Source organism: Schistosoma mansoni (genome assembly GCF_000237925.1).
Source record: "Schistosoma mansoni, WGS project CABG00000000 data, supercontig 0219, strain Puerto Rico, whole genome shotgun sequence".
NCBI lineage: Eukaryota > Metazoa > Platyhelminthes > Trematoda > Strigeidida > Schistosomatidae > Schistosoma > Schistosoma mansoni.
The window spans coordinates 260,044-287,498 of record NW_017386086.1 but is presented as its reverse complement, the minus strand read 5'-3'; the positions used below and the strand labels follow the sequence as shown (position 1 = coordinate 287,498).

The 27,455-nt window shown below is 32.7% G+C and overlaps 1 protein-coding gene and 1 non-coding gene across 2 annotated transcripts in view; both read right to left on the bottom strand.

Moving 5' to 3' along the window:
* Smp_176420 (Ras guanine nucleotide exchange factor, putative) overlaps positions 1-27,455 on the bottom strand; it is a gene marked incomplete at both ends in the record, with an annotated part of 29,014 nt that extends 1,559 nt beyond the window's left edge. The window contains 13 exons of the mRNA XM_018792231.1: positions 952-1,215; positions 3,059-3,309; positions 6,701-6,719; positions 8,337-8,921; positions 9,472-9,869; positions 11,183-11,818; positions 13,402-13,785; positions 19,320-19,381; positions 21,557-21,729; positions 24,395-24,582; positions 26,758-26,797; positions 26,845-26,929; positions 27,403-27,455. Coding sequence (XP_018647261.1) covers positions 952-1,215; positions 3,059-3,309; positions 6,701-6,719; positions 8,337-8,921; positions 9,472-9,869; positions 11,183-11,818; positions 13,402-13,785; positions 19,320-19,381; positions 21,557-21,729; positions 24,395-24,582; positions 26,758-26,797; positions 26,845-26,929; positions 27,403-27,455 — 3,138 coding nt within the window. The remainder of the gene's footprint in view (positions 1-951; positions 1,216-3,058; positions 3,310-6,700; positions 6,720-8,336; positions 8,922-9,471; positions 9,870-11,182; positions 11,819-13,401; positions 13,786-19,319; positions 19,382-21,556; positions 21,730-24,394; positions 24,583-26,757; positions 26,798-26,844; positions 26,930-27,402) is intronic.
* Smp_tRNA_01932_Gln_TTG.1.1 lies at positions 1,415-1,480 on the bottom strand. The gene has a single exon. It is a non-coding gene (tRNA).

Genomic DNA, 27,455 nt, shown 5'->3' with positions numbered 1-27,455 from the left:
GAACGATTTGTGTGGCTCATATCTGTTTGGTGCCTCCTTGTACCAATGTTTATGTGTTTAAATAAATATATAAGTAGAAATGTATATTAAAATAGATGATAATTCAATCTTCAAATGTTCATGTAAGTTGTAGAGACAACAGTGGAATAAGTTATGAACAGATTTTGTTCAAAAGTTCATCTTCCCTGTAGTTACATCCAAGTTACGATGTATGTAAATCTATCAACAAAATCACACAATATTATCACACCTTACTAATCATATTCAGATTTATAGGGCAGGATGTTACATAACAATTCTATTATTCAATAAATAAGAAGTTGAGTATTGAGATCATCAATACAGGTAAGTAAACATACAGTTCACTATATTAGTTCCATAAGATTTTTTCGAATACAGAATATAAAAGTGAATAATCTAAAAACCATTCACACGTGACATTTGCATATCATAACTATACTACTCATGAGTAACAAATTTATTTCCTTTGATCTCTTTTCCTGAATTTCTTTGGCTAATCGTAAACCAACTGCTCTTTGAATAAACAATATGTATCTTATTAGTCTGATCACATTGAACTAGTCACTATTGAGCTTGTCTGAGTTGAGAATCGACTGCCATTGTTCAGTTAATTAACTCGAATGAGAGCTAATTATTATCATGGAACCATTTATTAATATATGTATTTATAAATAAGTGTTCCGAGAACTCAATAGTCTTTTGACTTTATTCAAAGTCGGGTACGTTATTCCGGCGAGTCTAACGCATAGACTGTATGACTTCCATTAGAATTATCGACCTACGTGGTTTTCATTACTATCAACAATGAATGAGCATTAAAATCAAACAATTATTAACTGTGAAAAGAAGTAGTTACATAACCAATAATCTAGCACCACTACCCAGTGCAATAGGGCAAAACAAAACAACAAGAAACGAATTTACACTTACCCATGTCTTACCAATTTTTACTAAACTCTTTCGATGATCTGTTAATTGTTTCATTCGATCAAATTGTTTATTTAATTCATCATAATATAAATTTAAATATCGTTCAGAATTTTCCAAATGATTTACATTATCTTTAATTGAATTGTTTAATAAAGATAGAAATTTCAATTTTGGTAAATAATACCAGTTTAATTGACCAGTTTGTAAATAGTCTGGAGTTAATCGAATATAGAATTCTGGCAATTTACATGGTAAATAACATGCCTGAATACAATTGTGGTTGGTAATGAAAAGGCAATACATAATATACTTGACAATATTTTTAATTGTATATGAAAATAAACAAAATATTATCATTACTTGATAAGCAAAGATGGACAGTGGCTAGCAGTGGAATCCAGGACGCGCGTTTCGTCCTATTTGAGATTCGTCAGCTGGATGTGCCTGCATCTCAGAGTTAATGTTCACTCTGGGACTCGAACCCAGTACCCTCGCTTCAAACGCCATCGCGTTATCCACTCGGCCACTGAGTCCTGATAGCCACTTGCTTGTGCGATGGGGTGAAACAAACAAACAATACTAAGTGAATTTATTATCATTACTGTTTTAAAGTTATATATACTCACTAAATAGTGAGTTTTGAGATATTATTGAATTTCGTAGTTCACATCATAGAATAACAACTATTAAGGATAAAGAAGTACTGGATAGCTATTTCATCCTAATATGGAATTGCCGACTAGTCCAGATCAGCGACCCCACCAGGGGTCGAACATATGGCCTCCAGAGATCCTTACGAGGAATTAATTATTTACACTACAGAGGTGGAGATCCAACAGTTAATAAGCATAACTTTATTCAGTTCGCGGCTAATTTTTCAAACATTTTTCAATGGTGTTGCTAGGTAACTGTTTTCCTATTGGTCTTATTGAACTCCATTGGTCATGGCCTCTCGCTACAGCTCTGGGGATTTCTTCTTAAAATCAGTGACTATTGAACAAATACTAACACGTAGAAGCTGCCCAGTGCTTCATGGTTTTCACTGCATAAAAGTCAATCTATGTTTAGTCTTTTTGCAAACCAAGCCAAAGTCTAATTAAAGAGGAAAGTGAAAACTGAAGTTGTAGAGTATTGATAACACTACGATAGAGTTATTGTGTTTATAAAAGAAAGTTTGTTGGTCAGCATCCAGGAATGACATTGATTCTAAAAACCTGTGACAGTTGCTTAAAGAATTCTTTTCGAATAATCACACAGTAAAATTCAGAGTTCATCCAGTCAGTCAGCTACAACGTTGGACTAGGCACATATATACATTGGTCCAAGTCGCCATAGCCCATTAGCACAAGATGAACAAATTCATAGTATTTAATTTAATGGTGGTAATATATAAAAGAAAGATTGTATATAAGGATATAGTACAGGAAGGAAGAAAGATATGAAGCAATTTTATTCCCATAGTTTAAGGGAAAACAGAGGGTGTATACTCCTACGCCATTGTTATCGATTCTGAAAAATTCAGAGTTGCACAACAATTAGTCTCTGTTTATTCATTTGAAGCTTTATTTTAGGAAAACAAAACAGAGTCAAAAGTAGAATAGTGAATTAAACGAATTACATGATATAGATAGAAAAATGGAATTGGATACCTTAAAAGGGTAAGAATATATCATTTACAGTTTCTTAAAAACTCTATAAACAGATGTATGTCACACTACTGAAAAGAGAAATAACTACTTCTATGAATTCGTTGTTCATCTTGCTTCGCTAATGAGGTGTGGCAAGTTGGACCGATACATATTTGTGTCTGGTCGTACGTTGTAGCTGACTGACTGACCGATTATTGTTTCATCTAATGTTCACTCATTCAGGAGCTTTGAACCATTCACTTATTAATTCAATTTTAATAAGTACTGTCCATTTAAATATACTTCAAATTATTTTGGTCAACTATTCAAATATAGTCATATATACACAATATTCCTCTATCATAACAAAAATATTCGAAAATCTTAAAGAGATAAAATCACTTATAACACGAACATATTTTTGCAATAAAAAACAAACATATGAAATCACATTAGAAAATTCTCAACATGCAAATTACCTTATCTAAATAAGTTAATTTTAAATGACAACTTGTATTCCATTCACCAGCATCTAAACATGTAGCGTAACTTTCCATATCATCAATACATGGGGGGTGTGAATTGCCTTCAACTTGAATATTTATTGCTTGTAATTTAGATATTTCAATGAGAATTTTCGGATTCAATCGATTTAATTGATCTGTAGGAAATTCTTCCAATGGATCAGATTCTGGATTATACACTATATCTGTTCGTAAAAACAATTTCTCTATAAAATGAGCAAACAAACGAACAAATAAATAATTGAATTATATTTACAGTAATGAATACATCCAACGTCTGATTGATATCAAAATTGTAAATATGAATACAGACTAGTGATAAAAAAGTTAACTTCAGGTAAATATTCAACCTGTTTTCCTATTACTTTGAACAATGAAATAGTCTCAGTTAAAGTGTGTGTGGGGGAGAGCAGGAGGAAGCATAAACAAGGAAAAAAACAGTGAAACATGAATTCTCAAAATGACAGTAAATCTACAGATGAAAGCAACTAACGAATTAATCATAGTTTATGCATATACTGTCCAATTTTACAGTTTTAGAGAACAAAACTAATTTTATTCAAAATCAAATTATTTTTACAGTTGTACATATACAAATAGAATTTTTAAGTTATGGAACATAGTTAAAAGAGTTAATGAAGATAATAGTACATTAAAGCACTTGTGAGTATAATCCAATTCAATTTAATTAGATAAGAAACAAAGTACATAAGAACTTTCGTCTAATTTAGAGCGAATAGTTTCACAGTATTTGAGCGCCGAGTTGATGTAAGACATTAAATAGGAATAATATATTTGTAAAATCTCAACGAATGAATTTGAAGTAAATCCAACGTTTCGCCTGGCAATCTGGTCCAAGCTTTTTCAAGGAATTCATTCGTTGAGATTTTACAAATATATTATTCCTATTTAAGAAACAAAGCAGTTCAATTGTTAGACTTTTTATGACTTCAGAACATTCCGTTTCCATTTATAAATTGTTCGAAAGTATTTATGCATCAGTGAAATATTTTACAATATCAGAAGCATAAACCGTTAGCAATTACATTAGTTTCTGTATCTCACACCTTTCTCCAGAAAACTATTTCTTATAATAAAAGAGCTTTATGTATACCGTGTTGAATTTCATAGGTCAATTTACTATTTATACATAACACAATATCCTATTAACTTTGCTTCATTAACTTGTGTCTATTAACATAATGAAATAGATCTGTGATTGATAATTTATATGAATTTATTGACTGTACTAAAAAGTTAACATTTGTGTAGTAACGAAAATGAGCTAACTGAAAGATTTTTCCTATGTAAAAAGTAGTTTTTTATAAAAAAAAATAAATACAACAGGATCCTGATATATCGAACATTTAAACAAAACAAAGCATTTTAATACCACCAAAGTACAACTTTGGAGAGGGGTGAGGAGAACAAAACCGCACAATCCAGTTACCAATTTGTGAGGGAAAAAGACACTCAAGGAATAAATTTCTCAAGTAAACATCAAACTAAGTGTTTGAACAAAAATGTTTTGTCATACATACATTTGTGTCTTGGTTATTAAAAAGAAAACAGTGCGAATTGTGTGTAGCCCAGAGATTTAATGGTATAGTGAGAAATTAATAATCAAGAAAAGGTGTTATCAATGAAATGTGAATATAATCAAAAGAGAAATAGACGAGTAAATTCATATGCAATGCATATATATATATATATATATATATATATATATATATATATATATAAACGTTGTGAAAGATTCGGTAATAATAGGCAAATAAATTAATACAATTGTAATCCATTCACAATAATATTTGATGAACGAAGTAACACATAAATTAATTCGAAATCTTCGAGCAAAGAAGAAATTATAGCAAAGAACTAATCAAATTTAACTATTTAACTTACCATATTTTCTATCTGATATAAATGGACATTTATTTAAAATAAATAGACGGAAATTAAGTAACAATTAGGATCAGAGGAAAATTTATAAGTTAAATGTTTTACACAAATAATATCGATTATTATATACTAAGAAGAAGGGGGCTAAGGTAATTCTAGCGTTTGAAGATAATTTTATTGATGTATTGAAGATCTAGAGATGACATGTTCGATAATCCAACACTGATTAAATATTGTTGAAAAAACATATAATAAGTGAGAAATGCAAGTGTCAGTTAGCTTACTATGAGTAAGTGGATTACATATCTGCATACCTTCGTCTGAATCAAGCCAGATATATATATATATATATATAGAGAGAGAGAGAGAGAGATTGGATAGATAGAGAGTTTACCTATGCGAAAATTTAAAGCATTCATTACAAAATTCGAGTGTCCTATCTCTAAAATCATATGGGTCATGTTCAAAGGAGAGATAATCCTATTTTGAAATAGTCATTCAACAGTCAATTTATAGTGAAAATCATCTAGCAATTCACTTAGATCCATTAGATTTTAACATATGAAATTATAATAACAGAAAAATTTCAGTTATTGAACTGAATTTAGGTGTGAATAAATATTTTCTTACAATTGTTAAACGATGATAAAATTTATCCTTAATTAGTGTATCATTTCTGAATAATTCACTGCTATGAATTTAGTTGTTTTCTGTCTGATAATTGTCATTTTTATTTATATGCTACATTTCTCCCGTTTAGACATTATATCCCCAGTTCAATGTGCTTTTTTCAACATTGAATATATAAAGAAAGTGATAGGGGAGAATTGTGACCCATAAACTGAATGCTACTTAATAATCATAATATCAAAATGTTTAAGGAGTAAAATTAGCGCATAAACTATGATAATGCTTTAGTATTGTTTGTTTGAATCTTCCCATAGATGTGTTAGGACTGCAACTGGTCAGTCCACTGCTAGCCACTATCCATCTCTGCTTATGATAATGCTTGATAGGAAAGTGTAAAACTATTGATTAGTTAGTTTAAGTAATTAACAAGGAAATGAACTGAATAATGCGAAACTTCAAACAACCATTAAAATAGATAACCAAGCTGTTACACATCACAGAATAACACGAAGAGAGACAAAAAACGATATACCCAGTGACGATCAGTACATAATTAATAAACAATAAGTAACAATCTTAATATTAAGAAAAAATCAAAGAGTAAAAACAGATTTATTCTATTGCGGTGAACGAGAACACAGGCCGGGACAATCGTATGTATTGAACACAAAATTACAGGGCATCTTAGTGAAGTCTGAGAATCATATAGAAAATACTTAATTTGCAAAATATCCATCAATTGTCTCAAACTTGACTATTCTTTTTGCAAATGTCAAACTTCACTAATCCTTCATTTCCACAGCAATTATTCTCTGTTCTCGTTCTCTTTTCTTCGATCTTATTAACCTTCTGCTACCACGTATTTCACTTTTGATTGATGGTACGTACTACTCATATCTGTCGACATCAGTAGCACACATCACACCATATCGAACCTTATGGAAATAAATTTGCTGACAAGCAGTTAACAGCAGTTTCCCACTACAGTAACGCGTATAGTAAGCAATGCATATGAACATCTGAATATAATTTCCTTTTATTAAAAAACAACTGTTTCTGACTTACCGGATGAACCAATTAACCCCTTGTAGAAAAAAAATGTACGGAAAACAACAACCACAGTAAATTATGAAATCAATAATGAAATATGTTTATTTGATGGGAAAAAAAGCAGAACTCATAACAATGATACTTAGATTTTTTAAATATGAATATTAAAAGTTATAAATGAAAAAATTACAACTACATAACAATAAGATGATATTGTGATGCAGTAAGCACACGAAAATAATTCAGCTACGTATTGTGAACTGTATTATGAGAAGAGGTAAGAAGTGAGTTCACTTTAATGTGACAAAATAATAGATGAAATAATAATAATCAAGATCATTTGATTTTTTTTGTGACACGATGAACAGACTGAGTATATCATCAAAATATTTCTTTTAGAGGTGAACTTAATTTCCTGATTAAAATGTGCAGTAATACTCTCACATAAATGTGATACAATGAACGTAAAATGAAATAATCATAGATTGGATCACACACTGGTCTTACTTAGACAACTATTAAAACCAAGAAATAATAAACAGCAGTTTCAACATAGTATGGAACGCGTCAGCGGCGTACATCCACGACTTCACCAGAAATCGAATTCAAGACCTTCGGTCTTGTAAGCAACTGCGAAATTCCACAGACCATTGGGGAGTCCCATACTAGAGAGAAATAGCTGTTCAGTAGTTCCTGGTTTTTGATGGCTCTCTAACTACGAAGAATGTGTGACTTAATCTATGAAAGTTCAACAATCTGCACAAACCTATTACAGTAATACGTTTGTTTAAGTTATAACATTCTACTTATCATATAGATACAGAAAGATGACAAAAAGAGTATGTAATAATGTAATCAACAAACTCTAATCGCCTAAGAAATTTTATTTTTCAATAAAACCTGATAAACTTTGTACATATACCAAATGTTACAAGTTGTTTCAGAATTTTAGAGTATACATAAATATAATGGTCAAGTTTGGTACATAGCTCATTAATCTGTACCTTACACAATCCAAAACCATTGGTCCGATAGAAACTACTTAAAAATATCAATCACAACTTCTATTAACTAAAGGAGTTCCAAAGGGCCTTCTGTGAACAAAGTGAAAGCTAAATAACCACTAACAATCCAACCAGAGATTCGGTTACATTGTGTAGACAATATATAATCGTGTATTAACTAACAATAACTTCAATGAAATGCTAAATTTGTATAGTAAAATGGGGTTAGATTTCTTGATCAACCGATATAAGATATGTAGAATAACCGAAAAACTAGCTTTAACATGAATTAGGCCTTGAAGATGTTGGTCACAAATACAATCAAAGCTATTTTAAAGTACACTAACCAGATAGATTTGTGACTAGTTAATTAAGGTGGTTATTCTTATTATCACTATACCAAAAATATTAGAATGAAAACATCGGCTTAACTTGATTTCATTCATACTGCTTTTCAGAGTCGTTAATTTTCAGTTACGAATAATTTTATAATATAAATGCTTTAATTCTTTATCATAGCAAAAACAAATATTTAAAATGATCCAATTGAATATATGACTTGATTCCTTATAATCTTCTTCCCACTAACATAAGCAAACGTAACGTTAACTAAATATACACTCACATAGGTACTATACATCACTTACCTGATGGTCAGTCTTAATTACAGACGACGATAACGGTGAAGACAATGTAGGTAAGAAAACACCAGCACCATCCTTATCAGTTAAGAGTGTGGGTGTTTGTAATTCATCCGCATTATTATTAGTAGTAGTAGTATTAATCGATGCCGGATGTTGTATATGTGAATCGGATTTTTCATTTTTATCATTTCCAGATACTGAACTAACACATACTCTCTTCGCTTTTGGTTCATATTCATTAGCTGATGAAGATGAAGACGACGGGGACAATGATACAGTATTACTAATTATTGGTTCATCTATTTGCTCATTAGATTTCACAAAGGAATTTAACCCAGTGGTATTTGGTTGACTGATATTGTTACTATCATCATCGTCACAAGAATGTTTACGCTTTAATGAATTCAAAACAGTATCATTATTATCATTGTTACCGGTTAAATTTGACGTAATTAATGGATTTGTTTTATTGGAATAATCATCAACAGTTGTTAGGGTACATTTATTATTTTCTCTAACAAATTGATCCGTATCTTGAGGTAGACAAAATCCAATGCTTTCTCTGAACGATTTCGTCTCCAATGAAATCTATTATTTTATTTATAGAAGAAAAGATCGGAGGAAAATTGAGAATAATTAACACGTAATAATAATAAAAGAAAAAAACATGCTTATTATTGATGATCAACACAGAACACTATACGGAGACTTGTCAAGTGAAGTAGTATCCAAGAATACTAAGCAGTAAGAGTAGCTGGGTAGTGATAAAAAAGTTCATAACACACAGACATCCTACATCATTAACCAAAAAGTATGATTTGCAAAATGGAGAAGTACTGTAATTAAGAGCGCAAGAATGAAAATAAAAATCTATTTCTAAGCAGATTCAAATCTCTATAAAAACGATTAAATGACCCATAGAGCAATATGATATGCTAATGTTACATGTTAAATATTTGACATAAAAAGAGACAGTTTAGACACCGGTTACTACAAATTTAATATCTAAAACTTCACATTGAAGTTATTCTTTATACATTTCCAGAATATAAGCTTTTATTTGAATACTGCTTCAAATATGATATAAAGTATAAATAAAAGATAAATATTTGTAAAACATATTAATGGAACTACTGACTTCATGAATCGCTCTGAAAATTCGACGAGAATAAGCCTGATCTTGTAACATACGGTCAGATATCCTCTCGAATTCTGTAGCTAATAACTGTAAACTAGCATAAAATCCTGTTGGTTCAGTATTACTTTGGGTAGATGATCCAAGCAGAGAAGCGGATGTAGCAATACGATTAGGATGTGGCAATTGACCATGTTCCACAACTGGTCCTGATACAGCTGTTGATGTTTTGGTTGAAATATCAGGACTTTGAGTGCTTGAGATAGTGGGATTTATACCAGCTGGTGAGAAATGAGTGGGTGGCCGAGGATGAACACCTTGTTGCTGAATGTCTACTACACCGGTTGGACTCGGAGCATCGAAATTTTGGGATAGAAGTGTGTTTAAATTAGTAGTCGGGACTAAAAATAGTCAAAACGAAAAAAATGTATTGGAATGTAATAGGGTTACTTATCGATGAAGAATTGAAATAAGAAACGTTTTGGAAAAAAAATCTACACTAAAGAATTATGTGAAAAGTTATATGTCGTTACACATACACAAGGTACGTTTGTTACCAGTAACGTGAAATTCCAAGGATATATGGTTAACAATAACCATAGGCATTTTGAAGAAATGTTAAACCGATGAATACTTGCTTTAAGCTGCTTCAGTTCCCATAAGCTAATTTTATTTTCGAACTTGTATCTAAATAACCTAGCTGATATCGTAACGATACACTGGTGATTTGTTTATGACCAGAATAAAACAGTCCCCTGATACTCACTGAATTTCAGTGGTTCTCCAGTTAATATTAGTTCATGATGGATATCGTCATAAAAAAATACGAAAAAATTGGGAAATAGAACTCCCACAACTTCAATCTAATTCTATGCAAATTTACGCAAAACTTTGTGAAATTCAGTCAGAGCAACCATAATTGAATAACAATTAAATGACGTCCCAAATACCATATCTTTTATTTTACATTTTAGTCAAAGTAAATATCCAATTCGCTTACAGTAGGGATAATTTACATGTTATTCAGTATCCGAAAAACAAGGCAATCATTCGTTGAATTTTTTATGTCTCACAACTAATGAATTTAACATAAGTATTTTTGTCATTAAAACTATGCTATCACGTCCAATTCGACATTCATCAGAGTTGATTCATGTAAATAGACACTGCACAAAATTTTGAATGATACACTTTTCAAATGGAAACTAACAAAATAAATAATCGTGATAAGAAGAATAGCACGCTGAGTGCAAAAACCTATAAATCAGTTTATTTATTTTTTCATCTATACTCATTGAAAGTATAGCAGGTGAATGGAAGTGGTCGATAGGAAACACAACCTAGGTTTCATGTTAGTTGGCACACATCAGTAAAGTGTACCTGTAATCTTAAGGGATTTAGTACTCTATATGCAGTTCGAACCCACGTTACCCAGCTTAGTAGTCTAAAACGACATTATTGAGCTATTTGAGTCGTGGGTGACCTCGTGAAGGACTAAGTTATTTACAATTGATTGGTCATTTAATAATTATATCAATGGTATATTTATTTGGTCTATCAGTGCTTATCGAATACTGTGGAAAAGAAGGTCACATAGTCAATGATAATGAAAACACATTTATTTATTTTTAAAATGCAAAATTCTATGATTATTTTCACTTGTAATGACATAATACTGATATGACACTAAAATAAACAGAAATAACATTTATACCCTGAAAATGATTTAATGACTGTTGGCTAATAACAGTTGAATGCTTCTGTTGATTTGAAGCTGGAACAGAATGTGACTGAGACGATTGTTGATTCAAATGATGACGTGGAAGTTGTGACTGCTGAGACTGTTGTTGTTGACTATCTTGTTTTTGTGACTGCATATGACCTATTGCACTAGTTTTACTTGTGTTTGTAGATGATGATGATGACGATGATGTACCATGAGAAGAAATTGTAGCATTTGCTTTAGCTTGACGTTGAAGATGCTCTTCAACTAAATGCATTGGATTTCGTTCTATCTCATGTAATAATTTTTCAATCAATGGAAGTTGTGCAAATGACAATACATTTAAATTTGCCTCTGGATGTTCTAAAATATCTTTTAATTTGATATATTTTCGAACGCAACCAGAAGCTTCCGGTCTTTTGGATGCTAATTGAATTGCATGTTTTACAGTTGATAAATAACGATTCGCTATATCAGTTAGACCGCTGACGATTTGAGCTTGAACTTCAGAAGATTTCACTTCACCACCCTTTTTATTGCTAGTAGTAGAGGTAGTAGTAGTGGCAGTGTTGGAAGTAGTAGACGTTTCAGGTAGGTTATTGTCTTTATCAGATATTTGTAATTCACCTGTAATTTGAATTAAAGAAAAAAAGTAGATGTAATAATCATTCTAAGGTAACTATTTTCTAACTGTAATCGCTTACTTGAATGATTTTTATTAGGCTATGAAACAATACATCCAAGCTAAAATATATAATAGCTGTATTCCAACATCGTGTTGACGAATGTATTTCTGGGTACAATCGAGTTATATTCATGTTATCATTTTAAAAGATGTACTTCTATGATATAGCTAAGTTTTATTCACGTCATTTCAGAGGGTTTTATACTGCTTATTATTTGTCGACAACTGAACAGTTGAGTAGAAAAAGTAGAGGTAGTCAGCAAATAAAACACATCCATAGAGTGAAGAACGCTTGTAGATCAGTCAGCCAGTAATATGCAACTTAGAATCGGGCACATATGTACGTAGGTTCAATTTACCTTACCACATTAGTACAGAGAGATAAAATTATTTCAAGACAAATTATACGGTAGTAGAAGTAGTAACAATGTGAGTAATAGCGATAGAAAAGATGAGGAATAGGAAAATAAAAAAAGGTACAGGGGGGTCAGGAATCAAACTCTAAGGAATAAGGACTGAATGTACCTGCGTCATTGCGAATAATCTTGAGTTGTCACTCAAAGTCTCAAACCACTGGTTACGATAATCACATGGACTCCAGTTAGATGATTTGTACCTAACAGCACGGCTCAGCCTAATTGTTAATGACTTCAGAGACTGATCAAATGTCTTGGTTTTGAAGCCCCTGCTCTCTTTCCAAAGTACTCTCATGCCAGACAGCATCACCCGTCTACGTAGGTGGTGGTTGGGGATACATGCATTACATGTCTCAACCACTTTAGTTGATTAGCATACATAAATCCGTTACGACTCCAAAAGTATGTAGTTTGACAGAAATCGCTCGGAAAATAAGTCAGTGGTGACTCAGCTACCACCTGCATTCTTTTTAAACAGTAAGATTCCTCTGCCAATTGAACAAAATCTGTATTGGTTGTGTTCTCGAATAAACTGTATTGCATGTATTTCCCTTTTCCAATTTTTTTGAGATAATACTATTTAGTTTTACACGGAACGTCTCTCGGTAAACCTGTTGTATCAATTTTTTCCTATATAATGGTAATATCAGAAATAGTTGAATAACCAATCCGTTTAATTTTATGTCAACCGAACTGTTGAATAAAATCCTCATTCTTATTTGGAAAACTATTTTTAACGATATGATTTGCTTGACTAGTGATTTACGATTTATTTTACAATTATATTTGCGACAAATAACAGATATTTGTACGGTAAAATTACTTAATGAAAAGATGATAACAATAGTTAAACGGGAGTGAGATTATACTCATTATAACTAGGGAGTACAAAAACAAGTTTAATTATCATAATTTCTTAAAATAGCATCGGATCTCTGCCTAAAAAACAATATTAACTTTCGAAGAGGTTGTGCTTACCGTCAATCCTCCGGATGATTTTGGCTTATACCCCCCCAAAAAAAAAGAATTATCAACCACGCGAAAATCAGTGAAGTTTACGCCTGAGTAAATTAGCAGTATAATGAAAAAGTTAACATTTAAGTAACTACCTTGTGCGAAACTTTGGACTTTTGAAATTACAGGTGTAGGATTTGATTGTATAGTTGGTCGTGGTTGATACTGTTGAGTTACTGGTACATTGGATCTTGTTTGAAGTTGACTATTAGGAATAAGACCAACTTTAGGTGATTGAGATAAACTTGGACGAATGATTTTTGTTTGTGTTCCCGTAGGATTTGGTATTACTGTGAGAACTGGTTTAGACACGGCCGTTGAAGAAATAGATAGTGGTGAATTGTCATTAGCACCGTGTAGTGAATGTTGTCCAGAGTTAATATGAGATAATTCACTAGTTGTACCCGATGGATTAATAACTGTGAGGCAACCAGAACTAGATGTTCGAATAAGAACAGCGTTTGGGCTAGATGTGGCCACTGCAGAAAAACAATGAAATTGACAGAGACTTTGATAGTGTTCGCAGAATAATGTGCTTATTGTCAAACAGATACTCCACTCTGGGAAGTAGTTAGTTATTGAGAATATCACGGGAATGTGAGATGGTTGTAATTAAGATAACTGATGATATCATTTCTCAGATATCTACTATCCTTATTCGTTAATCAACATATTGAAGAAAAATAATAGTATGCCACTGCAGTTAAATTTAAAATCAGATGATGCTGAGCATAAGATAAGATTCGATATTGTAATGAAGATTTAATGAATTTTGTCCAACCATAAAATATTAGGTACAATAGTCCGTGATATTATCAAGTTTACAGTAGTCAGTAACAAAAATGGTAAGAAATGACACGAGAATAATTTGTTTTTCAAAGTAAAATAAACTATAAATGCAGTTAACTTCATTGTTCACTGCAAAGTTATGCTTTCAAGGCATAGATGATGGTGGCGATGTCAACAATCAAGCTTAATACATGGTTGGTAAGTTAAGAAACTTGATTTATGAAGGACTTTTAGTGATATAACTCGCACAGGTTAGGACTGATGAGTTCTCCGTTAGAGGGTTAGGATTTCTCAACTGTTAGATCTCAGTCTCTAAAATCTGTGTTTCAGTTAGTGCAAATGGGCAGTATCATTAGCTCTTATTACACAGACAATATCGTACAAAACCGCGTACATTAATTTGTGATTGGGAGACGAGTTACACTACTCGTTAATTTATAACTTTAAAAATTACTGCAAATTTTAATGTAACCGTCACTTTGATTGTGCATTATGGCTACCAATAACCAATCATAAGTTTCTTGCTACATTAAGTAGTAGTGTTTATACAAAGAAGCCCCAAAACAGAATGGCTAGTTCACAAGACTGAAGGATCTAAACGTATAATCAGGACAAAACATAACAATATTTCCTACATGAATGTGATAGTATGGTTTCTGAACAAAATTTTCAATAAAGACTTTCAAATAACTGTTGATGAATGTGGGTTGTATAAAGTAACTACGATCTCAGTAATAATGAGTGATCTGAGATATAATTTGTAACAATGAGTCTCTACAGTTTTATTTGTTTCTTGAATACAAGTGGCTTCAAGTATACCTCAGTCAAATATCATTTATGTGCTAATAGGAGAAACATGTTGAGAACTAGTGGTTGTCTGAGTGAAGTTGGGTCGTAATAAAAACTACAGGAATTGTGTTTCTGAATTGGAAATACTGAGATTATAGAGAGAAATAAGTTTTATAAAGGTTGTAGGCACACTTGAATAGCGAGTGTTAATAAGCACATTCTGGACCATTTGTTGATTACCCAGTAAACATAGGTATATTATTTCATGACAAAATAATTGATAAAGTAAATGGATCTATTTCATTTCTCCTAAATTTTGCTGTAAAGTGATAAAAATGCAAGTCCTATTTAAAAGGAGTTAGTGATTGATCCCATAAAGAAAATTAAGCGAGATTATAATTTGTGGATGAACCAATCGGATTTAGGATAACAGGTCTCGGAATTTGGCGCGAAATTCATATACTTACTTGTCTACATAGAGTTGTGGCACTTTAGTTGATGTCAGTTCGTGATGAAAACCATAAATCCAAACCATAACCCTTACCATCAATTGTAAATCATAATCCATATTCTTCACACCGATTTATAGCCCTTATTAGCTCCAGTGAGTAGGTGGACATTCTCAAGGTCGCTTTAGCGTCGCTCAAAGGTTGTCCGTAGTCTCACCGAAAATTAAATTAAAAATGCTAAGTTGTTTAATTATTGATCATGACTGTAAATATGAAAGAGAAAATGTAACTAGCCAGGATATAGAGATTGATAAACTGGGCTGGGTAATGGAACACCGATTAATAAGGCTTTACGTAAAAAAATGTTTTAATCCATACGAATAAGTAAGCGGATTTTTCTGTCTATTTTTTCAAAACATCAACAAAACGGAGATTACATTTATGATGTTTCGTTTATTTCTATTAGTGATAAAATCTCTCCTCAACAAAATGAGAAGTTCATTTTAAAGTATATTTCATGTATTAAATCATAGGTGTTTTCAAGGAATTGTTCGAACATTTTGAAATCACCAGATGAGTAATGCTGATTCCGGTCGCATAATAGTAGATAAAGATGGCAAATCAAATGACGGGGTCGGTATACACTCTTACAAACGTTCACTCAGGCAGTTTTAGCTGGTTAGGAGAACAGTAACTTAGAGAAAATTTTAAACCAAAACAGATAAGGTTTCCAATGTCAATAACTATTGGTCTGGCCAGCATAATATATGAAAGTTTCCATGCTGAGGTCCACAGAATAGCCATAGTCAGTGGCACAGACAAATTTATTTATCGTCTTTCTCCCCATTATAAATATGGTATTATTCAGTACATTTTATTCACTGTCGTGGACCGTTTCTCATTTCACTCCTATTTTTTTTACTGTAGTTAGGGAATATTAGTATCATCCATTTAAATTTCATTTTGTCGATTTCTTTTCATTGTCCCGAAGGATGATACAAACGATAGCAACAGCCACGATCAAAATACATATTTTTGTCAGATACTAGATCATGTCTGTCTTTATCTAAAAAAGCGGAAATAAAGTTAGAGATTTTGCACACAATGAAAATACCGGCACTTTTTATTACCGAACGAGTAGTTTCATGTAAAACAACCTAATTAACAAAAAGACAAATAACCAATTATCTGTAAGCAATTTTTTCTTTAATAAAAGACAAAAACATTTACAGTTAGAAGTGACTGTCGTATACGCATATTGGTAATTTAACTAGAGCTGATTAAATGCATACTATCCTTTGGTTCGAGTGTATGAGCGTTATAGTTATTATTTTCAGGACACAATAATAATATGATCTCAATAAAAGTATAAAAAAGCTCTAAAATACCTACAAACCTATACTGATAATTATCAGGTGTTCACCAATGACTAGTTTCGAGAGGTAATTCTCGCAGTTCCAGCGAAAAGCCGTGACCAGTAGAGTTCAACCGTGTCGAGTTTGAGACAGTTACCTACGAAAGACAAGGAAGATGGTCGCCAAATATTTTGGATTGATTGAAGTTATAGATTAACACCGTTAGATGCCGGCTCCGTGGTTTAAAAGGTAACCATTTGCACGCAAGACCGAAAGTCCTGGGTTCGAGTCCCCTGTGCGGGATCGTGGATGTGCACTCCTGAGGAGTCCCATACTGGGACGAACTCGCCGTCCAGTGCTTACAGGTTTTCAATGGTAACCTAACATGACCACAATAAAATATTGTTTTTATACCAAAAACAAGCAGCAAAAATTGGACAAAATATAAATAATCAATAGTTAAAAAACTTCACCATTTTACATATATATATATATATATATATATATATATATATATATGTTTCTCATTAACACGTTAATCTTGCATTAGCAACAGCAGTAAGAATAGTGTAGGCATTGCCAAAATAATAAACACTAACAACACATAATAAAAAATAAATAGCAGCAGTTCAAAGTAGTAAACAAATCGAAATTATGGCATTTAGCACAAGTTAGTAATCCACTGTAAATCTGCTGTCAATCATTCGTTTTAAAAACAAACGCACACACACGGACAAACAGACAGATATACACAAAAGCTTATCTAAACCGAATACAGATAGGCAACGTAAATCTTGGCTTCAAAAAATAATAATATGTGCACTGGCCGAAATGTTACCATGATCATCATTACAATCTTATTATTAATTGACATTAGATGCTGAAATTTTTAATTTTATTTCAATAAAAAAGCTCTTTCATACAATTTTGTTATTCACAAAGAAAGAAATCAAGGTCAACAATAAACTCATTTGGATAATGAATTTGGTTTTAAATTGGTTAATTAACTGCACTAAGAGCACCTACCACGAATACGTCGTCCAGATAGACGTTCTGTTCAATATAAAAGACAGATAATTTGGGTAGGTAATGTGAAAAACGATTAACGGAAATACTTCTTTTTTGTGAAATAAATAATTTTACATTGTTACTCAGAATAGCGACTGTATTAATTAAAATAAATTATATTCATTTTCATAAGATGAATTAACCTTTGGTTTGTTTTATAGAAAAAGACTAGCTTATCGGTAGAAATTCAGGTTCTGGTTTCGACTTATATTCGTATTCTTTTGTCTTAGAAACAAAGTAAGATTCTATTGACCAGATATTTGAGAATAATTAACATCTTGAATATATAATAATAATAGAGTCAGATAAAAATGAATACATAAAACTGTTGTAATAGTTTACGGAAATAAGGAAGAATAAATGAACTGATTTTGTACAACGGACAAGTAAACTGGACAATGCTTATATATATATAAAAAAAATATAACGTTTTAGTTCCTTAGTTTTATACCCAGAAGCTTCTCTTATTACATAAAAATCATAAAAAACTTTATTTATAATCCAGTTAAAAGCACAAAGGGACTTTCGAATTGCTAGAGGAAATGATATGAGATTATTTCACTATCTAGATTAAACGATGTAAAACAATGTATAGATGAAACATATTGCAGTGGTTTCATGGTTGAACCATCCAATTTCCAAACAACGGGTAACAGGTTTAAACTCTACTCCACCAAGTTTCGTTTGAGAAGCCAGATAAAGTTACTGGTTCTGACAAAAAGCGTGGAGTTGAAACAAACCACATAAACCTGCGTACTTGCCAAGTCAGTTATATCAGAGAACAGTGACAAGACTGTGATGCAATAAAAGGTTCTACTGCTCAGTGATAAAAATTGTTCTAAGAAATATTAAAACAATAATTCGACACTTTTCTGTGTTTACTTTAACCTAAATTCATATTTCCACTAAAACGACTTTCTTCTAAAATTTAGTAACAGATATAGTTTATAAAGAGCTAATCAACTTTTCACAACACAATACGTAGGTTTTATTCACCCTTGGAGAAGCCTTCTATTAGATAATCTCTTATTACTAATTTCATCGCGTAAAATGATTTTTTCGTAATAAGCGAGTACAAGACATGAACGTTTTTAAATAATAAATACCAAACAAATAGATCCAACTTTTGTTTTGTAGAAATTCGCATATCTTATATTGATGTAAGGTGGGAATACATTCTAAAATACAAAGTGTGCATATGTTATGATTATAGACCATTAAACAGAACCCCATGCACGCAAACAGGTCACCACATTCACAAAACTACTTTTCGACATTCTACTGACGCGGCTAACTATGAATCTTAGCGATAAAAAAAAATTCAGTAGGCTTAATAATGATGACTATACCATCACTACTAATGGTAATAATAATGGTAGTAATGATAATAATAGTCAGTTTGCGTGGTGAGGATAAACTACTCTTCCAACTCTATAAATTTTACAATTAATGGATTAAAATAATTATACATGCAAAGAGACTACAGAACAAGAATTCAGAGAAAAATTCACAAGAATAAATTAGAACTGAGGAATTAATTCATACATATAAAGTAACACATACCGTAAACGCCGTCCTGTTGACAGCCTGGTTTAATAGATGTAGATGATCCCATCGTTTGAGAACTGAAATAAATAGAATCATATAAGTGAAATAAGAAAGACAACCATAAAATAAGAAGAGCGGGTTAGGGTTATTGTAAACAGCATAAGCAGTGATTATCACAATTAATAATAGCTAAGTAGAAACCAGCACTTTTTTTAAAAAAAAATTCAAGTTCACTAAATTATGGACAACTAATTAGTTTGACAATAGAATTCATCGACATGGATTGATGTGATTGCCAAAAGCTTGAAATATATTGAAAACCAAGGAAAGTCGAACAATTGTTTCGTCCTAAATTAGGTAGGGTTTGTTAGAAGGAAATATCCACAACTCTCTCTCTCTATAGAAGATCGAAATTAATAATTTTAGGGCTCGCACAATGAGAAAAATGTTATTCAGAAAGTATAACAAAGGACAATAGTAAGTTAATGTGACCTCTATGAATATCAATCATCGATACAAACCAATTTTCAACGAAATAAATGTGAACATTGATGTCAGTAATTTAAAAGATTAGATGTTCAGCCAAATTGCGATCCTATAAAAATCTCTGTTCAATTAAAAATTTAAAATTATTTGAAGTTTGAAATGTATTTCTTTATAACAGGAAGCCTATTCAAAACTTTGACATTTCTTTGTTCAATTCAAAACAAAGAATATTTGGTTTGATGGTTATCATTTACTATACACAGATTATATTAACTGATATAAAAAAAACAATACAAATAGAGATCCGGTACTAGTGATTTATTTATTTATTATTTGTTTAAACACATAAATATTGGTATAAGGGGCACCAGATATATATGCGCCATACAAAAAATGTCATTTCATTTGATTGTGTGAGGGCTGTGATACTGTCCGGGTGCCCAAACCGAAGCAGGTGGTTTTCTTAGGGGGCCACACCCGGAGCCTTTGACCTAAAGGTCTGATCCACAAGGCAGTAGAGCAACTTCAGGAGATGCAGTCCCATGGTAGCCGGTGACCAACAATAGGTTCATACGCCATTTGTTTCCTTAGGATTCTTTATCCTATATGCACCATTGGTTTGGGATCGGGTTTTCCAACTCCCATATGTGGACTTTTCGTGTCCACCAACCCGGTTAAAGCGCCGGACATTCGCTATTCATCCTCTCAATTTTGTAAACAACACTCTAGTTTCGGTAAAACAATGAGTAGGACTTCGCTGGTAGTAGCTGTATATGCGTTGCCATGTAACAGCATTTGGAGAAGGAGGGTGGACTCTCCACCCTCGGCCGTATCAGGGCATTTGGGGGGTAATAGTCAATAAAGTGTATCATAAAAGTGAATCTTATTAAAAAGTAATTTCTTTTACGAAAAGGAAACTGTCAGACAACCTTTGAATACTAAAGAGAATAGAATAGCTATTACATTTACATATATGAATGTCTCAGCAGAGCACAGGGTTTCAATAGTATTTTACCTATTCCCGATGTATGATCAGTAATATGATGAAATTATGAAGGAAGTCAGTACTGAATATGGTATTAGATAAAACTATTTGACGATTATTCTTACAATACTAGTTACCGCTACATGTACTAGAATGACTAAAACTGGATTCGTACACAAAATATGTATATTTTATGTATGAGCGATTGATTTGTAAATAAATTTAACTCACTAAGAACAAGTTTTTGTACTTGGCTTTGAGACTCATTTTTCCTGAGGCCATATTATACTATTCACGAGTACGAACTGAAGTCGATAATTCGGGGTTCCGACTTGTGATTTACAGACTGGAAGCAAAGTCGTTTAACCTCTAAGTCCCCTCTCCGATTAGCCGATTACTTCAAGTTTGTGTGTAACGACGTGAAGTTATTTGGATACAATTTCACTACTGCCACACCACTATAGCTCTTTTTCACAGCATGTTAAGGCGTAATGTTTAATAGTGAATTTTAAGGGCGAAAATCAATCAATATCTGTTGTCATATATGGCTCCAAAGTTACCTTACAAACTCCTAATTCTTTAAATCACTACAAGTTCCATAAAACACAAATAATGCCTAAAGATTTGTGGTTAGTCGGAGAGATGTACACTTCGGCAAGGGAAACCAGAATCATGCAAATCAGCTGGTACCATAAACCTATTTACTTGACATTACTTAACACAAACGTAAATTATTTCATCTTACTTAATTTATCTATCCGACTAGAGCATTGAAACTTACCTGATTATTGATTGCCGTGAAAGAGATTGATCAGCAGATGATAATGAAGTTATTTGTGAAGTATTTTGTGACTGGGGTTGTTGGAATATGAGAACCGGTTGTTGTCCAGATCCTGTGGTACATTGAATAATTTGGCTGGACTGAGTAACTGCAACACCCGACGGTAAAAAAACCTGAAATCATAGGGAAAAATTCCGTCCAAATATGGCTGCAAAATGATCGATGGATATATATATTAAGAAATTACAATACAGCAGAAAACGACAACTGACTATGAAATTATGATGGAAACTTAAGGGTAGCTGAACTGGGTAGAAAACTGTTCTATGCAACTACTATAACGTATACATTCAGATGAATGAAAACCCATAGATACATATCACAGTCTAATGATAAAAGGAACAACATAATTTTTATTATTAATGCAAAACAAAAAATCTTAACCGGCTCTAAATGAGTTATCAGGAATATTGAGTGTCAATTTTAGTGTACTCTGAAACAAAATAAGTTTTAGGGAGACAAATGACATGTGTTCCATCAATAGCTTACATCAGCCTCCCCTCCCCTAGAAAAGGTAAGTAGATTTAGTGTAGGGGATTTGTGGAGATAGTAGTATTTTCCCTGTTGAAATCACGACTGATCTTAGCTAGATCACCTCTGAAAACCTGGAAGCACCGGATGGCAGTAAGCAGATTTGTCAGACTCAGTTGGCAGTATAGTATTAACATTCTTGTCAGACTAGTTGATGCTTGAAAAAGGATTCATTGGTACCTCAGCTCATGTTTTGAATTTCCCATAACAGTCGTACGATTATAGGAAAAAAGAATACTGTATGAAGCAAGAATATCTGCTGAGTGAAACCGATCTCGTGAATAACACAACGAAAAGGTGGAATCTGAAGACTGAATAAATGATCACTTATTTTGCAAGTGATTTTGACCACAGATAATCACACCTGAATTGTAATGGAAGTAAAGCATTCCGAAGAGCATGTACGTTTCCAAAATAGGCTTCAAATCAAACTTACTGTCTGAAACAAAAAAGGTAGCTACTTTATTACCTAGACCCGACTGTTGCTGCTACCTTGACGTGGTGGTCGGGCTTGCCTATCATGATGAACCAATCGAGCTATACTGGCTGGAACAATAGTTCCTCAAGGTCCTACCATGCCAGACAGGTCGGTCGAAGAGCGGTAAGACTAAAAGCAGCAAACCCAAGGTTCGAAGGCGAAGTCGTACGGCTGACTGTACAGAGGTGTGACGGCTGTAAGGTGTTTCCTTCAGACAACCAGCACAACAGCGATGCTGCCTTCCCACAAGGAGGGGCGGGGTTAGGAAAGATTGACCCTAAAAATGCAAACCTCGCCTTATCCCACAGATATCCGTCTCCGACGGTAAGGTCCTTTGAAGAACGGAGCTAACACGTCCAAAATCCCCCACAAAAAGGCCGTGCGTGACCGGCCTCAAGCAGTTTTCGCTTGGGCACTGCGGTCACGCTCTCAGGTCATTAAGACCACTTCTAATCCAATTTCCTTTTCAAGTACGTCTAGAAGAACCCTTCCCCAGTGTGGGCAATCGGGAAGTGATAACTGCCCTCACACCTCTAACAGCACTTATTACCTAAACCAACATTTTACAAATGGAATCAAAGTAAGTGTTAAAGAAGCTCACAGTTTCAAATGAAATTGAAAATATTCTCGTTTATGGTAATTTTCCTTCAAATATAAGAGCTGAATCATATTATCCTAAACCTGAATGAAACGAGTAGAAGATTTATCATATGTTAGAATAATTGATATGGTTAGTAAGTATTGGTGATTAATATAAACCCTTTTGCATGTATTAAAATGCCAAGGTAGCATACATCATAAATGGAGTAAATAATAATTGACGACAGTGGTCAGGACGCTGGGAATCTGCATTAAAATATTGTATTGGACTTTTACTGTAAGATGGTCATTAGGTCACTAACTATGATTAGGTGGGGAAAAATCAACAATACACAGGGTGTCACAAAACATAATAAGGATTTCTGTGAAATACAATGATACTTCAAAATGTTCACATAAATTAAATGTAGTATGACTAGTAACATGTCACACGTTAAAACCTTTAAAATATATACGACGTAAATTGACAAAAAAAATATTAAAACAGATAATGAAATAGGAAAGAATGTAAGGATAACATAGTTTACGAGATTTTCGAAAGAACAGAGAACAGTTTAGTAGTTCAATTCTTCGCCAACAGGTCCTAAGATACCCTGTCCTAAATTTCATAAATCAGACAGCTCAACAAACGCAAAACCACTCTAATTTATTTTCTCTATGTACATAACATCGACATAAATGGTGGTCAGTTCATAAATTTTATAGAAAAACAAAACACAAAGGTAGGTATACAAACAAGGAATTATAAATAATGGTTACAACATAAGGTTGAGTTAACAACTGCTATTTGTCAGGTATGTAGGTAACTCATCAGTATCTAATAAAAATAAGCTAAAATCTATAAAACCCTTTTACAAAATATTTCAGTAATTTAAGTTCAAGATAGATAATGATTACATAACAATAATGTTATGAACAAAGATTATCAAAATTAATCATTAAGATAATATAATTAACTTTTTATTTAAACTTACACGATTAGGTATTGTCGAAACAGGAATACAGTGTGTTGACGATGATCCGAGAATTGTACCATCCTGTTGAATAATACCCTTTTGAGAATATGATTGATATTGTGGTTGAATAGGATGTGAGCTAATGGTATACCTTGGACGATTATGATTTATTTGTATATTATTAATATTATTAGACATATTTTGTGACATAACTTGAAGAATTTGAGGATGTGATTGGATTGTAGTAGGTCCAGATCGTGGTAAAGAGATGATCTGAGTATTCATTAGTTGTTGTTGTTGCTGTCCACTCAATTGAAAGTTATTTCCAACAGACTGCATTTGAATGTTAGGATCATTTGGAGGTACATGGACATTAGCTGGCATACCCGAACCGGTAGAACCTAAATAAAAAATAAGAATAATTGTTTCAGAAAGATAGTTGATTTCATTCATTTAATCAAGTTACAGTTTTCAGTAAACATACTGAGTTATTCAACCTAAATACAATAATTATGATGTCTAGTCAGTTCACCTAATAGCATACTCAAAACATCAAATGAGAGCTAAATGATGTAAGTGTACGTATATATCACTGTATAGGATAATGGTTATTATCTATTGATTAGTTAACAACCATTCATTGTTCACATGATTTACTAATTATTTAAAGACCACACATCTGCAATATTCTTCACGAAAGCATCGCTTTTCAACATGGCAACCATAAATTAAACAGAGATATTGTTGCTAGCCACTCAACCAATGTCGAATGTGTTTTATGGAGAAAAGATATAATTGGTGAGTGAAATATACCACCAAACAGCATGTTCAAGCTGAGATCAGAGAAACCAAAACATGAGATGGCTGATTATTAGTTATTCATTTATTTGAACACATAAATATTGGTATAAGGGGCACCAGATATATATGCGCCATACAAAAAATGTCATTTCATTTGATTGTGTGAGGGCTGTGATACTGTCCGGGTGCCCAAACCGAAGCAGGTGGTTTTCTTAGGGGGCCACACCCGGAGCCTTTGACCTAAAGGTCTGATCCACAAGGCAGTAGAGCAACTTCAGGAGATGCAGTCCCATGGTAGCCGGTGACCAACAATAGGTTCATACGCCATTTGTTTCCTTAGGATTCTTTATCCTATATGCACCATTGGTTTGGGATCGGGTTTTCCAACTTCCATATGTGGACTTTCCGTGTCCACCAACCCGGTTAAAGCGCCGGACATTCGACGATATATTTCGGCACCTAATAATGCTCATTTTTTAGAAATCATGAGTGGACGATATTCAAAACGAATTCTGTTGACACCACAATAAAATGGATTAAAGACTGTCAAGTTGTGTAAAATTTAAAATGTACGGTATGCAAATATTTTATTCTGCTGGTTACAAATGAGTTGTCTAATTAGTTTGACTTTTCGAAGATGCCATCGATAAACTACACGTTTAACAAGTAAAACTATTGCCGCGTATTTACTACCATTTTGAGAGGTTTGGCTAAACCTGCAGGTAAATGTGGGTGATTTTAACCTACCAGTAGTATTAATCAGTAGCAAGTACTTCAAGATGCCTTTAGGAAAGAAAATAATAATAAACCAATAACATCTTATTTACCTTAAGAAGGAATCTTTTGAAGACTAAGAAAACAAATGCCGACTAAGAGCCCATTAGAACAGGTTACCATGCACTTTTTGTCCCCAAAGAACTAATAATAAAGACAAACTATGCGATACAGGTAAGTAAATATCCCTGAAAAGATCAGATAATTGAATGAATTTAGTCATAGGTTACTTCAACAAACTTTCACCAAGTGAGAGCTACAATTTCTGCTACAGAGACTAAGTCGGTAATTATAAGCAGAGATGGATGATGGCTAACAGTGGAATTAAAGATGTCTGTTTCGTCCTATTTGAGACTCGTCAGCTGTATGTGCCTGCATCCCAGAGTTGATGTTCACTCCAGGTCTCGAACCCAGTACCGTTCGTCCCAAACCCCATCGCGTTATCTACTGCTAGTCAGCATCCATCTTTGGTCACAATGCTTGTGAATTAAGGCAATATCGAGGGAACCCGCACAGTATGCACATATACCAATAAGAGACTGATTGATTGCAGTCCTAAATATCAATAAGAAGAATCAAACAACCAGTACAAATATATGAATTTAGTCCGTAATTTATTAAATAATATGATGTGAATGGATAAACCCAGTAAGACTTTTGAGACAAGTTAAATGTTTGAATACAAGTAAAATTAGAACAGGACAAAGAAATATGGTATAGTCTAATGAACTATTCATGACTCAATAGTGTCTACTTCGACTTATGCCTTAGGAATAAGTAGATACTGACCCACTTGTTTTTCCATCTTAATTTCTAGTACTTTGTAATTCTCTCCTAAATTACTTCAAAACGCTAATGTGAAATGTGATGACTTTACATATGTGAGTAGAAAAAACATTCACAAATATATCTAATAATGAAATAGGTTTGCTTATAACTTTTGAAGTCACATAATCACACTATGCAATAGCTCTGTGTATTGCATAAACGAAACAACTTACTTGAGTTGATAACCTTAGATAAGAGGTTCAGGTAAGTTTTCTAAATCAAACAAATAAATGGAATATTAGATTAAGAATTATAGTTACTTTAACACCACGTGATTTCTCCAGCATGAGATTTTCAATTTCTTCCGGAGATTTTGGGAGTTTACGAGTTGACGTTACTTCGCGGCTAAAAAGAACCCAATTAGATCAATTCATTATCCTATGAAACATAATTTATAGTAATGACAACAGAGACATATTGCAATTGTAACAGATTCAAAGGAGGTAGTTTCCCAGTTGATTTTTCACCATATAGATTTACGAGGATTTCAGGTTGCGTATAAAAACAATTAATAAAAATGTTGAGATTCCATTTTTTCTGTAGCTATTCACTGCTAAACACATGTATTTTCAAAGGATAAATCACTAAGCAGATTTTTATACTGAAATATGTCGAGTCTTTATACCATTAATCCGAAAAGTGCTACTTCTATGTATATGTAACTATATATATATATATATATATCGTGTTATTTATGAGTACACCTATCAAGGAAAATTAGAAATTAAACAAAATATTCACATCATACAGCCACAGGAAATACCCTTTCATGTAAACTGAGTGTATCAAACATGAAAAAGATCAAAGGAGACACTTACAGTTGATCTAAAACCTTCTGTCTTAATTGTGGTGTAATTACATCTACCGACAT